The sequence below is a fragment of the Montipora foliosa genome, chromosome 14, assembly GCF_036669935.1.
Source record: "Montipora foliosa isolate CH-2021 chromosome 14, ASM3666993v2, whole genome shotgun sequence".
NCBI classification, from domain to species: domain Eukaryota; kingdom Metazoa; phylum Cnidaria; class Anthozoa; order Scleractinia; family Acroporidae; genus Montipora; species Montipora foliosa.
The window spans coordinates 19,701,556-19,719,549 of record NC_090882.1 but is presented as its reverse complement, the minus strand read 5'-3'; the positions used below and the strand labels follow the sequence as shown (position 1 = coordinate 19,719,549).

Sequence of the window (17,994 nt, the reverse complement as noted above, 5' to 3'; positions counted from 1 at the left end):
GTCATTGCGTTCAAATTAATGAGGAAGGATGATAACCAGGAGCCGAACAGGGATAGTCCGTTTTTAGAGTCTGGATTGTCTGAATTATCTGAAATTCTTCACTGAATTGAAAGCTCGGGCTGAATCGAAACGAAACGTTCTCCATATTCACGGCAATTGGACTACAGTTCGATTGTTTTCGACCTAAGAAAAGTCAGGAGTCTTCTGTCATTTACTCTACAACTCATGCTTGTCTAGCATTTTGTGCGCACTTGAAATTCGGTATGTTCGGACTACTATGTATGATCCTAATCCTCATGAAAATGAAAGCAGACACGCACTACTAAGTGCCTATTTTTTGAACACTTTTATTCCCCAAGCAAATCAGTCTGAAGCGATATATTCTGTGCTTCCGTTTTTCCCTGCTGATTTAGTAATCCCATGTTATCTTTCTACTTTGCGTATTTTGAATGAACTGTTCTTGAATTGGTAACTAAACCAATTAAAAGGCGTTGTTTTGAGTGTCAGCTTTGAAGATAAGTTCAAAATCCGAGGAGGTCCATTAGTCGCTGAAAGAGGCTTTTCCCTCTGGATGCTGTATACGCCTAAGAGCTTTCCAACACAAGCTTGCTCAAAAAACAGTGGAAATCGTTGGAAAGCAAACGAGTAGTACTTGGCGGGATTCCCGTTAATTCCCGTCCTCTTCATAAGAAGAATATTTGACCTTTTCGCCCTGACTAAACGCTACACGTCAATTTCAAATACTGTTGTCTCGCACAACTCTCAACACTCACAGTGACCACTATGGCATTTCCGTCTCAGGACATCAATTTTGTTTTTGTTTGACTTGTAAAGTATTGCACTTATCTAAATTATTTTTAAAGTCTTACGGATCAGCACCTTTGGTTTTGACCAATCACAGACCTGTCTGTCTAGTGTTAACGCCGTGTCCACTCGTCACGGTCCCGCCCTTGTTTCCGGGCTTTTGCCACACGCGCAAATCCTCGTTTAAAAGCTTTCCAGGGTTTAGTTTGTATTATCACTCTTGGATCCTTGTTCTTCTGCGTCATTCGAAATGGCTCAGACAACCTCGAAGCAAAATATTTCCTTCTCCATCGATGATATTCTCAGCTCCGGTAGCGGAGATGAGAACTTGCAGAGGGAAGAACAAAGATTCAGCGGTCATAAACCGATTTCTTCGCCGATAAAAACAACTATGAATCGCGAAGAGTCTCACCAAAGAGGTGATAATATTCCCGATGTTCGAAAACTGTCGGAAAAACAATCAGGTGAGTTTGTTTGCTTGTCTGCAAGTATGTTTAACGACTGAATAATTTACAGCTAAAGATGAAAATCTGAAATCTCTTGTTTAAGAAAAAAAAACTGCCAGTACGCTATGTAAAGTCACGCTGAGATGAGCGTTTAGTGTTGAACGCAGGAATTGCGTATCCTAAAAGCATAAGACGTCTGCTTCTAAACAAAATTTGGTTTACCCTTTCGATAGTTCCTCTGCTTCATAGCGAAGCGAAACCGTGACTGTGCTGCTATGAGCGAGAATGTCTCACAGCTTCAAGGAGCTGAAAGCCTCAATTGGAAATATTGCTCATTAGTTCTCGTTTTAACTGACTAGTGAAGATTTTAGCAACAATCTCGAAAGTTTGAAGCGTTTTGTACAAAGTAATGAAAATCTTTATAGGACAGGAACACTCGGAAGCTTTCATTTCAATTGCAACATTTCAGTGCGTTTCACGTTCTTTGAACCTTCTCGTTAATGCCATAGATAAGTGGTGATCGTTCTCGAGGAGTCAAAAAGTTTAAGAATCCATCAGAATTTGAAATTCCCAAATTAAGTGCTTTTCACAAAAGTTAACTCGATTAATGTTGTTTCTGTTTTTTAAGAGGTATGAAACGCTATTAAATATGTTCCTTCCATCGCATTTGAATCCAATTAAAAAGACATTGACTTCGAGCGTAATTGGATGACATTTTAGCCAGATCACCTAGCATCTTCATGTCCAATTCAACCCGATAAATTATCATTGTTCTCGCCGTAAACCAGAGCCAACAGGGAAATAAAAGTCATATTGCATGGTCAAAGGAAAATGTAATAATGTCACGAGACTTGAATCATGGATTGCCAGCATTTAATATACTGAATTGGATACGAATTTTCTGATTTGTATTAAACGTACTCAAAATGTTCTGCAATTCGTCAGTTCCTCGTATAGAGATTGCCTTTTGTGGTCCGTTTTGTTAAATCATTCAGGTTCTTTCGTTGGTTTTCCCTAACATATGCTATTTTTCTTCTGTCTCCCAAAATTTGACACGTTTTATCTTCTCGACATGTTGGCGATACTTCGACAAGTTGGTCCGGCCATTACGGAATTGAAAAACCTCTCCATTAACTTGAATAAAAACTCTTCGAGATTTCGCTTTTACAGAATCTCTACCTGTCATGAATCTTGAATCATTTCCGGTCATGTTTTCCACTTTGTCTTCATACTATTTCGAAATAGCTTAAAGTATTCTTCACGGACGTGACAATAGAAAGACTTCGTACTTATCGCGATTGGTTCGTTGTGTGGGTAGGATTAGCTTGAATTATCTAGAAATTGAGACAGGAAAAACGCACCAACTGACGTCTAAGAGCCATCTTATCTCATATGGACTTACTCACGAGTTCTTTTCTCAAGATTTGATTTGTGTAGTAAAGCAAAACCCACTTCTCAATAAAAACTGGATTAAAAATGAAAGCTGAGAGTGTATCCGTATGTAACGCTGAATTGCAGAACAAACTATCAAAGTATTGAATTCTTGAACCCATAGTGACCTTGGATAATCTGTGTGAGGGGCTCCGGCTCCATTTGCCATACACCTTTGTCCCCAGATGTGTTTTCGTAACTTAGAAGATTCACAACTCAAAGACCTCCATGTGTAGTTGTGGTTTTTGTCGTTGGTTCTTGTGTTGGTTCGTTGCTGGAACGATCCTGGATGATTAATGACAAGCTGAGGTAAACCTGGGAGTCGCTCATGCTGATTTGTCTGACATCTAGGCGCCATTTTGTCTAAAATGTGTCCCCGGCCCCAAGAGATTACACTCACCAGAAAATTGAAGGTGTAAATGTTTTATTGGAGGGCGGAGTTCACTTACAAAGCCACTCTTGGATCAAAACATTACAATTTCAAAGCACGCAAAGTTCCTTGTTTCATTTCTGCAGGCCAGAGATAGTTCAAATAGCAAGTTGATTTGACCTTGCTTTTTGCTCTTCCTTAAAACAGTTCTTCTCTGAAAACGATCACTTGTTTATAACCTTTTTTAAAGTTGTCAGTAAAACAACGGTGAGAGAAATCCGTAGATGCAAAGTGTCAAATCTCTGTGGTTTATAACGAATTCATTGACTTGCTATCGATCTAAACCACCAACGTCTCTGAATACGATGCACTTCAGCTCCAAGATATTTTGCTTCATTGAGCATTTTGCCTCCAACTTAAACTGACTGAAGTCAGCGATAGAAATTTACTATTTATCGATATCTGGTCAAACCACTGAGGCGATTGAACACAAAGAAAGCAAAACCTCGCATATCAAAAGACAGAAATCTCCACTTAATCTATTCAGTTTGTCAGATAAGCCGAATTCCGGTGAAGAATTGCTTCCAGACATTTATTTTCAAAAAGGTGAAGGAAATATTATCCTGTGGTTCACAAAGAAATAAAAAGGACCAAATATAAATTTAAAGTCAGAAAACAACATCCATCACGTTAGTGGGTCTAAATATCATCGAATTTATTTGATCTGTGAATGTTGCTGACAAAGTTGTATCATTCAAGTTTCGTTCCTTCGAGGGACCTCTGTCTACTTTCACTTGTATTAAAACCAACCTAGTTCGACGATCTCAGCAAAAGTTTGTCCGTAATTGTGGCAATTCAAATAAAGGCTTGTTTAAAGCATTTTTTCCTGTGATAGCCGTTTGTTTTGGGAAACAATACTTGAAGCGTTTCAGCTTTTTCCCTTTTAGCTTAATGTGCGGCGTATTCTACGGCGGAATGTTTTGGTATTATCTGCTATTACGAAAGTCATTAAGTCGTGTTTGCCAAAGTAATGCTCATTACTTCGGTAATGCTATTCTGCAAGTACTTCCTTACATATACTAAATGGAGGGGAATGGCATTTTAAGACAACTTAGATCTTTTATTATTCCATTATACGTTTATTCCATTTAAAACTTGCTGATAATTTTTTTTTCACATTCCGGTCGTAAAGAATCATCAGACTGTTTCAAGAGGGCTATCCTCATTGATGTTGATTTATTGCTTGCTTGAGAGAATCTAATTATCAGTACCTTCATCCTTGTAAATTTCCCATTGTTTACATGTATTCTCCAACTGATCGGTATAGCAAAATGGAGGGAAACTATAAGTCTATACATGGCAAAAGCCGATATTTTAGATGTCCAAAACGCAGAGAAAACATGTATGTCTAGACGAACGAATCGCGTTTGCATGATCTGCTTGTCTTTATTGAAACAATCAGTGCTGAAGAACTGCGTGGTCACGGCGGAACTTTGAATTTTTTAGGGGCATCGCCGTTAGCTCTTGGACCTATATTGAGTGGTCATTAAGGTACTACCCCACCAAAAATAGAACACTGCAATAGATCACCTGCTTGCAATTACAGTTGACCATTTCTGGCGTAATAATTCCTTGGATTTTTTATACCGCTGTTTTTACTTGCGCATTTGTGAACATGAAAACCGTCGTCACTAGTTTGATCTGATAAACAGAACTGGCTCTGTTCCATTCTTCAGGTTTCTTTATGTCCTAATTAATCTTGAATTCGAGGTAAAATATGTTTACGTACAGACTCATGTTTACTTATAGACCCTATCTTGAGATCCAACACGTTTACAAAGCCGTGCAGTTTGTTTCTTTCAGCCTGCGCTGCAGGACATATCTGCATGTTCAGGCAAGGCCCTGGTTGGAAATACTGCTGATTGGGGCATACATAGAGGTGCAGACTCTAGCAATAGCAAAGACTCGTTAAACCAGGGTATTAATTAGTTTCTGCTTCTTTCCCCACTAGAAAGCGTCCCTGTGGGATCGGAATCAGCGCACCAAACTCGTCAAGAAAACAAATGTGAGTCTGAAAAACCGAAGGTTTCTAACAAGAAGAAAAGACGTATTTTATTCACCAAGGCCCAAGTTTTTCAACTAGAAAGTAGATTTCGTGTTCAAAAGTACCTTTCTGCTGTGGAGAGAGATCAATTGGCGAGAATGATCAATCTTACTCCTTCACAAGTTAAGATTTGGTTCCAAAATCATCGCTACAAGAGTCGTCAGCAAATCAAACAAGATGGACATTTTGACGAGGATGTGAAGGCTCCTTGCGGAGGCCATTATCATCCATCAGAGGTTCCCTGTCTACAGCCCTGTCCATATTATGAACCAAGGGACTCAATAAGTGCATTTTCTTCTTCCTTCTTGCCGTGGTCAGCCGTTTGTTCTGCGTCTCCTGTGAATGGTTTTTCGATACCATCGGCTCAACAAAGTCAACAGTATTTCCGTTATTCGTCTAGTCCATATGAAGGCATGATCCCCAACTTTTATGCACCTCCGTTATTCTATTAAGATCGATGGAAAAAACACTGATTAAATTGACATTTCCATCGCTTAAAATAGACTACCGAAAGAAACAGCTAACTATTTTCGTTTCTGAAGTTCCTTACTTCGATCTGTTACTATAAAATCTGTTACATTACTCTATAATGCGATGAACAATGTACCATTCGAAACGTTCCGTTCAAATTCTTACAATTTTCATCCACATCGTAATAATAACGTGTAAAGCATTCTTAATATAGCACCTTTGGAAAGCACTGCTCATGCCAGTTGGTTCCAGGTATGGACATTCCTTAGAATTTTATCCACAGATCGGCTCAAAAGTACAGCTTAATAACTGACAGCATCTCGGAAAAGGACCACTCAAAATATTTCTTTCGAATGGTTTACACAGCATTTAACATGGTAAGAGATCGCTTTTCTGCAATGTTCATAAAAATAATTGTAACATTTTTTCGTTGCTTTTTCCAAAGTGTTATTGGCCCAGATGATGGCCACAAAATAATTCAATAGCTTATTTCTTCAGTTAGAAATTTTGCCTTCTCTTCAGCAGCTATTTTAAGAATTGCATACAAATCGTTTTAATTTTTAGATAGGGAGTTTTTAACTTAAGTTTTTTGAAAGATAAATTTTTAAAGCTAAGATGTATAATCCGTCACAACTGAGAGAATATTCATGATCTGTACTTACGAACGTTCTGGGGTCGGGCTGTCTTATAAAATAAATGTAAAATTTGTAGATATTTTACGGGGAAATGTGTCCGTTGAATTCCTATTTAAGATTTGTGTTAATTCCTTTACATGGTGGAGGTGACTCTTTCTAAAAAGTGCTAGGGCCATTATGTGTCACACAATGGAATGGGCATTTCGTGTTGGATGCCTGTTTCTGGGCATTGGTGAGAGACAACAGCATGAATGTGAGTACATGTTTGTCACTTAATTTTCTGACCAAATTGCAGCAAAATTTAATAATTTCTTTTAAACTGTCGGTGGTCATTTGCTCGGAATAGAAATGAGGAATAGTGAGTTCCTCCAATTCCTTAACGTATAATCAAAGGCCCTTCCCGGTTGGTAATAATACGGCACACCTCTTTTCATTAGGATTATTTTAACTACATTTACTGAACAAACAAAGATTCTACGGCTAAGACCTCCGTTTTTAAAGACTTTTAAAAAGTTAAAAAGCACTTAAGCTAATTTACTTGGCACACCTTCTTGCAATTCTAAGGATTACTCAAAGACTCTTCCTTGAAACTTGCACGTTTGTCCTTGAAATAGTTGCACGATTAAATCGTGAACGCCCCGCGGAAAGAACTCTCAGAGGCTGATCATTAGAAAAAGGTTACATGAATCCTGAAGAGGTAATCGAAAGGTCACAGCCTTGAATCCTTTCAGGAGCACTGGATGTCATTTTCCAGTGCTTGTGACTACACCTCTTTTAATGTCGTTATTTCCTTCCTGTGTGATATGCAACTAATCTCATCTTTTATTTTCCTCCAACAAACACTGTTTCCTTTGTTGCATTTTAAACTTATACATTGTAAGATAAATATATAAAATTAAGGAGATAAATATGAAACTAAGTAAAAGAACCGCAGTGTGTTATATTCCTCCCTAATGAACTGCCACGCACGAAGAACTTTTAAAATTGTCTCACAGAACATCGAGAATTTAAAAGCACAATACCATTTTTAACCCCCCCCCCCGGGTGGGGAACACCCCCGGGGGGAACTTCCTATGAATGGGCTAATGGGGATGTGCCGCTAGGTGGGTTCGCATTTACTATACTGGATTGACTATTATGGGGTTGCATTTTCATCAGAGTTCCCGACAGTTACTATGGGGTTGCAAATTGTCGGGATTTTGGGGGTAAGAAAATTCTGACAAATGGAATTTAAAAATGAAAAGATTCGCGGTAAAAAGAGTTTTTACAGAGAGAACTGTAGAGCTGTTGATTTAATATTTACTAGTCGCATTACATTCCGTTTTGAAATTACAATTAAAAGGCTTTACGTAAGGTTGATGCATAAACAGAAAGTGACTAAGTTGAGGTCGATAAAATTATATTAACCCGAAAGTGACTAAGATGGTGGCCATAAAATAGACGAAAAATGGGTAGGGGTTCTGAGAGGCGAAAATTGACCCAAGTACCAAGTACCTCCCCCCCCCTCCCCCCCTTTTAAACGCATGTTTGAGAAAATGTTCATCTGTTATTTGACTGCAAAGAGCACGACAAGGTAAATCCGCGAGCGAAAAAAGAGAGGTGAGAAATAAATGAAAGCAGCCAAATGCTTAATTGCATATTCGCGCGGTCAAGGCCGCTTTTTTCCGGATTGTAGTTATAACACGAATTTGGTGATAAAAATGCCGTACAAAAATGCATTTCACAAAAACAACAAAGTAGTAGACAAGATTTTATTAACAGCCTCAAAATTAGGAGCAGCCGTGGTCAGCAAGACTAATTTCACAACGAGAATAAAGTCAGCAAAGTAACTTTAGTTGAAGTGGTTGAACTTTTGGATTTTATTCACATTCATCGAGAGACTCTTCATTACTTTCAAAAGTACCTATAAAAGAAGAAAATTAAATGAGCCCTAATTAGAAACGTTTTTAGGATCTGCAGCTTGAATTCAAGTACCGGATACATCGCATGACTAAGACTTAGATCTAAGAATTGAGGATTTATTAAGGTAATGCATTAATCCTTAAGTTTCTCCTAAATTTATAAAGGACGTTTTGTCAGTTCTTGTGTTCATGATCTTATGAAGGGATCAGCACGATCATAGCAAAGTAATCTCTGTATTTATGGCATGCAGTGGATAGGCGTGGCTTAAGCAAAAAGAAGAGGATGCCATAAGAACCCATGCCTATTTGGTCGGAGATTTGAATACTGATATATTTTTTTGCGCACAAAGTCTCAATTTCCTACGCTTATGGAATCTCCTTTTTGTGACAATAAGTCTAGATTAATAAGCTTCGTAGACACTTGCACGGACTCCGGAACATGATACTTCTGAAATACGTTTGAGGATCGCGCAAGATTGCCAGTTGCTCTGCCATATTATTAGGGTGTCAATCGTTTAAATAAGTCATTTCAAATAATCCATCAGAATACAAAAGTCACAATTTATCATGCTTGGTTTCACCATAATTGAAAAAGTAATAAACTTGGATCTGATTAGAAAATCAACCTTATCTGAAGGATTTAGGTGAATGGAGCGTGTTAAAGTAGCGTTTGTGTAAAACAAGAAACAAGCGAAAGAAAATTGGTTACAGTGGTGATATGACAAATTTAAACGAGAAAGGGAACGATGACCCGTCTCTATGTCAGCATTACGATTTTATTTTGTTCGATAGGGAAAGTCGACAAAACGCCCATTTACGAGGGCGTTACTATAATCCTGGAGGTGAGCTTTTTGTCCGGGTGGGCCCGGGTGAACCCATTCCCCATCAACCGAATGTAAGTAATGTACACGTCGATCTTGAGTAGCCCAAATTAATAGGAGGACCTCTTCATTAACCCTTTGCTCAAGTACTCTTATGCACAAGATGGGTGAATTCACCCAGGATAGCGGATATTGGATTGCAAAATGGTTCGTTCTTTACACACTTCACGTGAATATTTTTTTGTTTACATTTCCTGTACTGTACATACTTGTCATATTTTATATTTAATTGTCTTGCTTTTACGACATCTAACATCACGATGTTCTTCTTTAGTGTTGTCCTCAACCTAGACTATTTTATGATCTACTGGTACGTTCTTCTTGTGCAATTTGCCATCATACAACCCTTTTATTCCGGAGAGACTATACCTGTCTCTTCCAAACACCTGCTTAATAACATGCTCCTGTGTTTGAACCCTAAACCCGAACAAATACTTATATGCGTGCCATCACAGTAGTGCAAATTTGATGAACTTTTTGTCACTTCCGCTTAAAAGAATGTGAACGTTCTTTCCCTGCTCCCATAAGGAAGTACGTAATACCTTTTAATTAAGAGGTGATATAACTCTTATTATACCAGGGTCTCGGAAGTTACAATCACGATGACGGCGACCCCACGAAAGACAACTATTTCGACTATTCATTTGCCGTTTTAGCAAAAAAAAAAAACGTGTCTTTTGAGAAAGCAGATAAACATATTTTACCTTACAAGGCATGGTTCGACATAAGGCTTTTTCAACCGCGAATGTTTTCGATACCATTTTAGATGAATGGATAGAAAGACCACAGGTTCCGATTATAAAGATGAAAATATTTTAAAAATAAACCCATATGTATCAATTGGAAGCACAAAATAAGCTCGCTCCCATTTATGCAAGGCAATGTGATTTTGCACTTCATGCATAAAGTTATTTCTCTACTGCTGATACGCAACTCTTTTTGCAATTTATTTATCACAGCCAGTTTGCGTGAGTTGAATGAATTCCCCTCTACTAACTATGTATCAACCAATTAGGAATTCATTAGAATTACCATGATATTTCGAAAAATCACTTTGAAGACTGAAATCAAACTATAATGGGTATCGCGTAGAGTAGGACACAAATTGTAAGTATGTATTCAAGAAATGAGTTGCGTTTTTTTTTTTGTGTGTGTAGTTAGCAACCAATCTATCGGGACATAGATAACAACGAACAAAAGGAGCTACTGGTAATAAGAGATCTTTCCCTGCCTGAGCACTCGCCCCCACCAATGTGGCCCGGGTTCGATTCCCAGACTCGGCGTCATATGTGGGTTGAGTTTGTTGGTTCTCTACTCTGCACCGAGAGGTTTTCTCCGGGTACTCCGGCTTTCGCCTCTCTTCAAAAACCAACTATTGATTAATTGTTAATTTCAGTTTACATTTTTCCCAATTAGTGCTCCACAGCACTAGAACGACTAGACAATTAAATAAAGTTCCTTTCCTTTCCTTTCCTTTTGTTTTCGGTCTTCCAACAACATGGCGGCGATGACGTAACTTGGAAAACCACCTATCGCATCCGAAAACATTGTGTAATTGTAATACTTATGTAGGGGGGGGGGGGGGAAGGGGGGTGAATAGAGTGGCATCACACTCTTGCCCCCAGTCCCCCCTCCCCCTTACAAAGAACGGGCTTACACCCGTCCAATGCGTCCTTCGAACCCAAGGTATCATTATTATTTACCCATGGATTTTTTAGAGAAGCTAGTAGTTATTATTTCTGAGCATTGAACAGGACAGCTTTTATAGGAATCCCAACTGGCCGGAGGCAAACCAGTTGGCTATTTACAAGTGCAGCCAGGAAAGTGAACCAGGGACTACCTGGAACAAATTCAACGAGTGGTCAAAACGTGTCTTCAACCCGGGATCTCCGGATCTCTAGGCAAGCACCCTAACCACTGGTTTGCACTACCTCCTAACTTCAAAATACAAGTTGCTGAAAATCTTTTTACCCCCTCAGTTTTTCCGGGCCTGTCACGGCCCTGAGAATATACTTCGATTCTTTCAATTCAACCCCTTCAAATTTTCCTAGATCCGGCCACTGTGGTTTTCAGCTCATATACCGTATGACCTTATAAGGAAACTAGTTTTCCTGGTCGTTTTCAAAAACTGAAACAGTTCAAGAAAACATTTCAAGTTCATTCGCCCTTGTTAAAGATTTTTTATATCGCCCAGCTACGTTCGCTATTTACCATCTCATATCCAATGCGTGGTCATGGAATAATTGTTAAATTTTCGCTACCCTTTGAAATTGCTAAGAAAATTCCATTCTTCATTTTTAAGAGAGAATGGGATTTTGATGAAAATTTTAGCTTCTTACACTTCACTTGCTCTCTTGATTTTAAGGGAGGATTTTTTCATGTTTGAGCCCTTCAATGATCCTATTGACCTTTTGGCATACTTCGAACAAAGAGTGTTCGTACATAAAGTTGTTGTGATAGATCGCACCAGATCTTGTCTTTTCAGTACCCGGAGGGGAAATTTTATCAAAGATATTTTTGTAAAAATTAGTATAATTACAAAACATAGAAAACATATTGTTGAATATCCTTTTGATCCACTGGCTCGCGAATTTAACAACGTAAACAAACATCTTATCTATTATTTTAAGCTTTGTATAAGCATAGGAAATCTGAACTTGAATAAGGTGTCACGGTGTACACACCCAGATTCATATTTAAAAACCATCAACGGTCAACGTCAACTTGATTGACAGATTAGTGACGCAGGCAATACAGAACATGCGCAGTATCCAACCTTGTGCGTTCCTTACAGAATTTTTAAACTTGTCAAAATATAATTGCACTAGTAGAGCATTTTTCACCCTCTTACGAGAAAAGCCGTAGCCAAGTTTCCCGAGAATGCGTCTTTTTCAAAACCTAAGCTTGAAATGGAATTCGAAAAAGGAAAAGGATCAAAACAAAACTGACTCGTTGTAATGGCGACTCTCTGAGGTAAGTGTTGTATTTCTTTATTGTATTCTTTTATCAGTAAGACTTATTCCTTTTAATTTTTATCAACCGACTTGTTTTCCTGTTGTCATGCAGGAAGTTATTTCTCTCTTATAGTTCTGCTGCAGGCTTCGTTTCATTGTAAACGAAGTCTACGAAGTGCTAGAAATATTAGGGACTTCAAGATCTACTTCGGCGACGGCCACGAAAACTTTCCTTCAAAATGTATAAACTTTGCACAATCCTAAGTCATTCGCAGTTGTTTCATCTCGTTCACTTCGTACAATGTAGGCAAATTGTCCTAAAATTGAATTTATACGAGCGGTTTCAGAGTAAAAATATCGAATGAAAGATTCGCATTTGTGCACCCACGTTGTTGATAAAACCTCAAATTTGGTGATTTCACGTTGTATTTATGCAGACTACATCAATAAAATGCGTGCCGCACGTGCAGCACGATTCGTTTTCCTTTTTTAACCAATCATATTATTGTTTTGTGGCGTTATCGTAGTCGTATCCGTCGTCGTTTCTAATAAATTTTAGGGAGTTTAAGAAACCACGACGGCTACGGCGACGAAAACGTCACTTCAAAATTTAAGTTTCAGCTGTTCTAAGTATTTCATGATTATTCCATCTTGTTTATATTATTAAGTATGAGCGAAGTGCCCTAAAACTGGATAGGTACGGACGGAGTTGAAGTAAAGAGTGAGACTGAAAGAATCGTATCCACGTTGTCGTCAAAACCTTAAATTTAGTCATTTGACGAGTACGCGAGAGAAATGTTCAAAAATGCGTCCTGCACGTGCAGTACGATCTTTTTGGTTCTTTCAACCAATGATATCACTGCTTTTTGGCGTTGTCGTTGCCGTAGCCATCGTCGTTTCTTAAACTCCCTAAACTCCCTATTCACAGGTGTAACTTCAAAACGTAACTCCAATACTTTACTGAAGTGTTATCCTGCGTCACCAATGCAGTTACATACATACATACATACATACATACATACATACATACGTTTATTGTAACTCCCAATTTGGGCTTTTCGGTTACAATGTCTAAAAATATATATAAATTGAAAAGAGAAAAAGGAATAATAAATAAACGTTACATTTAAAAGCTAGAATCAATTACAAAAGACCTCTGAATATAATTTACAAGTTAACTGAACACAAATGTCCTCCACTTAATAGCTTCTGCGCTAAACGGCGCCTGAAGCAGTTTACACTGTCCGCAGATTTCAAATCATTACAAATACTGTTCCAAAGTTAATAAAAGTTAATAAAGATAATAAATCCTGGAAACACAAAGACAATCTAAACAAAGAAGATTCTTCATTTTTTCTCTCATTTCTGTCTGTCAGTTCTATCTAACGAAAGCCAGCTGCCATACACTAAAGTACCAAACGCGAAAAGAAGAAAATGTTTACCGGCGATGTCGCGCGAGTTGATTGGAGTCATTTGATTATTGAGGCTCTAGCAACTGAAGTTACTTATCTGCTGATCTAAAACGTGGTGAACACTGAACGGATTGTGTCTTAGAAGTTCTGATAACATCGCTTTAAAACAAATTCAAGATGGAGTCGCATCAGGTATTTTAATTTTTTGTGTCTTTCCTTTTGGAGGTTGAGTGCTCGTAATTAACATTTAGTCTTTTTGCCACTGCAAAGAGTTTTTTGCATTCGTAGTAGAGGTGTTGCTTCGGAATCGAAACCCTAATTACTTTTAAGAATAAATTGTATGTTGCAGTTTAGGCCCGTTTCAAAAGTCGAACTTTTGATGAGCCGAATCGAATGCAAATGAGCAAAAACAATAGATTATTCTCATTTGCATTAGATTCGGCACATGAAAAGTTCTACGTTTAAAACGGGCCTTAGTGATAGAGCACTTGATGGTAGAACCAACTGGGATCTCGGAAAAAATCCGAGCCCCAGATGGGATTCGAACCCATGACCCTCCGTGATCTAGTCGGATGCTCTAACCACTGAGCTACTGGAGACTCTATGGTGAGCAAGGGTGAAATGTGGGTATTGACCCGAGCTGCATCACGCAGCTGCAGAGTCAAATGACTGACAGCATAGCTCATAACTGCATCGCGCAGTCACCTTAAAGCATATCTGAGATGCGGCCAACCAACCACCCAAGTGAGCGAATGTGAGAATGATATCACGGAGGGTCGTGGGTTCGAATCCCATCTGGGGCTCGGATTTTTTCCGAGATCCCAGTTGGTTCTACCATCATTTCATTTCTCATGTGTTTATGTCATTCTCACAGGGATATTTTTGCGCGGTTTAAAACTACGCGTAAAAAGCAGAACTTAGCACTGTGCTCTTGATACCCAAAGAGAAAATTGGGGATAACCATGCATTTTTCAGGGATAATCAAGCTTCAATTTGAAAAAGAACGCCATACATTGCTTTGCATGGCTTTGTAAATATTGTTGATCAATTACTTTTGAAAAATGCTTTGTTACCCCCAATTTTCTTTTTAGATTTCAATAACAGTTGTTAAGATCGGCTTTTCCCGCTTACTCATACACCGCGCAAAAATACCTTTGAATTAGTAGGTACAATCCTCAATATTTGAGGGCTCCCGAAAAGAGGATTTCGAGGCCACGCCTGCCCCAGTCCCCGTATTGTTTGTCCGCGCATCATTGCACACCACTTTTAAAACAAAGAAGCAAACATCTTTGAAAAACACAATGGCAAGCCTTTTCTCAGTCTATGCTGGTCGCTATCAATTCGTTAATTTGAAAACCGTAACTGATAACAAGGAGCGATATAACAAGATTTTCTTCGTGGGAAATCGTTTTTGTTCCCAGAGGGGTCAACATTTCGAGTTCGGTCAAGCCTAATCTGGTAAGCTGATTCTCGAGTCTTCAATACTAAATAGTTTCGTTGTCCGAATACGATATGTCATCTAAATTGTTTGGAGCAACACGAAGTTTAAAAAAAAACCTCACCTCTATCCAACCGTAAAGATCTCTAGGAAAAAAACTATTTTGTTACTATGTGTGTTGACGTAACCATATGCTGTTTTTCGCCGAGACTCCTGGCCTTAAGCCGAGTATACCTTGCATACTTCAAGTTTTTCATCTTCCACGTTTGAAATCCAGTGATGTGACCGTGATGACATTTTTCCAAAAAAAGCTCAGTACTGAGCCGCAGTATATTTGCGTGTGGTGGAAAACCTACGTAATCATTGAAAGGGACAATCTTGGTCACTTGCAATGCCTCCGCTCAATGTTGTGTTACCCCCAAAGGGGCTTGCGATAAATTACCCAAAAAGTATTGAGTTCAAAGTTGCAGTTGTGGCACTAGACCAATGCTGTTTCACTAGTTTTCACAAGAAAAGAAGACCTTTGCTGGCGGCATTTTTATTTATGGGTTTGTGGCAGTGTTTGTGAATCCCAAAAATCGCTTTTGGCATTCTTTTCGTGTGGTTATGTCGCTCATTTTGTACCGTCGTTACGCCTTGTTTTCCGAGCCAGTCTGGCGGCCAACTTGCCATTGATTACTTTAGACAGTTGAGCAAGAAGGAACCTTTTAAATCCTTTTAAATCCTCTTACGGCGTCTAAGCCACACTCAAATGCAAGCAGGAACTCACGAAATACAATGCAAAACATCGTATCGAATATAACAAAATAAGATAAACAAGATAATTTGCTATTTACTTGAAAGAAATCTTCTATTTACCATTTGGCTTCTAAGGTCTGTGAATTTAAGAGCCTGTTTCTTTAGTCTGAGGGTGAAACTCTCAAGTTTAGTTATTAAATAAAAGCTTTCGAACGATTTTGTCAATGTGTCTTGTTTATGTTTTGGATATTCGTGCAAATTGGAAATGGGTCTTTTGACGTTTTTGAGATTGCCACTTATCGGTGCTTACGGATATCAATCTGGTCTCTTTCGAATTGCCCTCGGATAAAGCCTGATTGCTGACTCTTCTGTTACGACATCGTGACGAGGAAGATTGTATTTCTTGCAATTGGCTGTACCTACCGCTGCAGCCAGTTTTGTCTTGTCAGTAATGGCGAATATTACTCCATCTTTTCTACGCCCGATGTTTATGAAGTCCAAGTTGTGAAATTTTAATAATCACTTCTTTTCATATGAATCGCACGCTGTGATTAAGTTTGGAACTAGATTCTTATCACCCTAGAATCATGTGAACCTGTTCATCTAGATGGATAGCCACTCAACGTTCGAACCACTTATCTTCAACAATACATTATTAGCTTTTCTCTCTAACCTTGGAATAATCAAAGATCATTCCCCAAGGATTTTACACCTCCGCTTTTCTTGAGATAATAGCAGAGATGAGATTAAACCTGCCCTAAATACAGGGAAAGGCCAAAGACCTTTCTCAACAAACACATTTTGTCACTTTGACAGTTCTCCCTCTGGATTAGACTTTCTCAAAGCCCGTTTCCGCTAACGTCGCTCATCCCTCGATTCGCTCGCTCGCTCTCTTTCGCAGTCGCCTTGTGGCAAGTCTATCTCTGGATAAGCCGAGCAATTATGATAAAGCAAATAACTTTGAAAAAAGGCCTTTTTCTTTCTTTTTCCACTCTCGAAGCTCTGACATTTTATTAGAGAGTGAAATCTCCTGAAACCTTGTCTTGTCTAAGCCCGTTTTCTTTTTCCAAACGAGGCAGGAAAAATGGAAGCAGCGTCAAAGATATAAGTTAAAATACCATGGAGAACTCACTCAAATTACTAGTTTACCCGACTTCAATGTTATGTTGTTTTTGAAAGACCCTTCATGAAGAGTTCGGCAAGTGCTTTTAAAGGATGAATCGAGTAAACCGGACAAGTGCAACTGATCGAGTATCCGCAAAGAGCTTAACATTTGACATCTACGTGACTTCTTCGTTGTTTGTTGCCGAACAAATCGAGATATGCTTTGCAACAAGCCAACTACTGACATGACCATAATCTCGTCTTTTCTGACAACACCTGTATATATTTCTGACAACACCTACTGTCCTTTCGTGGTATAGGCAACGCCTTAAGCGTACATGTTTATGTTTGTTCAAGTATAGCGTGTGAAATTTGAATGATGGTCTCAGGTCCACATAACACTTCCTTCCCCCGAGGAACTCCATAGCAGATTCATAACAAAGGCAGTCATTTAGCAGGAATTAAAAAACGGAAGCGCAGCGACATAAATAGATTGGCCACCTCCGACCTAGGATCATGGCTTTGACGCCCAGTTGAAGATCAGACACGCCAAATAGCGTGGAAACGGCCTTCTCGTCGCTGCCAAACTTAGCTGAGGGATCTACGCGTCGGTTAATCACCTTTCGGCTGCCAAGGGCATTCTATTTTTGGACTATAAGGTAAAAGTGCACCTAGCAAATCAAAGACAAAACTTTGTCGCATTCCCAAAGAATCAAGAACTTAAGGGAGCCATTGTGTAGACAAGTATCTCAATAACGCTGATTGAAAACGGTCTTTTAAGATCTGTTCAGTCGTAGATGTTTTTGAAGTTGCGAGAATTTAAAGCGGGTTTCGAATTTCGAGTGCTAGTAATTTCCAGCAGGCAAATTAATAATTCTGGTTAAATCTGAAGGCTGTTCTGCGTTTATTTCTATTACAACAGAATTCATGGAGTCAATCGCGCGCAGCTCACCTTGTGGTAACCGAGCCAACATTCGATTCAATTTTCTAATCAGTAGTCGTTGCACCAAAAACGGAAAATTTATGTTCTCCGTCGCTGGCTTGCAAACTACCAGTAGAACTCTTGATTAGACCGTGATAATCCTAGGAGCCGTGCCTTGTGACCACGTCAACAATCAAATAGTTTCGGTACGGGTGTCCTAAGTATAAAAAGTCATCGAAACGCCACTGTTGGTCTCTGTTGGTATCAATAGCATAACCGTGATGAACATATGCCATACCTCTTCATTTTATTTCCAAGGACAAGAACTTGCATTTGCAACCATTGTTTTCCTCTCCTGCAGGTGATGTCTCATTAGATTAAGT

General features: G+C 38.9%; 2 protein-coding genes and 1 long non-coding RNA gene across 4 annotated transcripts in view; 2 read left to right on the top strand and 1 right to left on the bottom strand.

Moving 5' to 3' along the window:
• Positions 1-17,994, top strand: part of LOC137985579 (5'-3' exoribonuclease 2-like) — a 98,652-nt gene that overhangs the window by 10,560 nt on the left and 70,098 nt on the right. The window lies entirely within an intron of this gene.
• LOC137985582 (homeobox protein XENK-2-like) lies at positions 965-6,340 on the top strand. Its single transcript, XM_068833210.1, has 2 exons — positions 965-1,268; positions 5,063-6,340. Exons 1-2 carry the CDS (start codon positions 1,055-1,057, stop codon positions 5,605-5,607), a joined length of 759 nt encoding a protein of 252 aa, XP_068689311.1. The 5' UTR covers positions 965-1,054; the 3' UTR covers positions 5,608-6,340.
• On the bottom strand, positions 5,466-17,994 carry LOC137985588 (uncharacterized). 2 transcript variants are annotated; one of them, XR_011119316.1, is made up of 3 exons: positions 17,910-17,994; positions 17,642-17,828; positions 5,466-5,600 (listed from the first exon to the last, which is right to left on the bottom strand). It is a non-coding gene; the product is annotated as an uncharacterized lncRNA (long non-coding RNA). The 2 variants fall into 2 exon arrangements; XR_011119317.1 differs by lacking the exon at positions 5,466-5,600 and adding an exon at positions 6,491-8,164.

Bases quoted from the DNA above. Each gene is read 5' to 3' on its own strand.
- LOC137985582 (XM_068833210.1), top strand. From the start codon at position 1,055: ATGGCTCAGACAACCTCGAAGCAAAATATTTCCTTCTCCATCGATGAT. The intron at 1,269-5,062 runs GTGAGTTTGTTT...TTTCCCCACTAG, and splicing joins ACTGTCGGAAAAACAATCAG to AAAGCGTCCCTGTGGGATCG.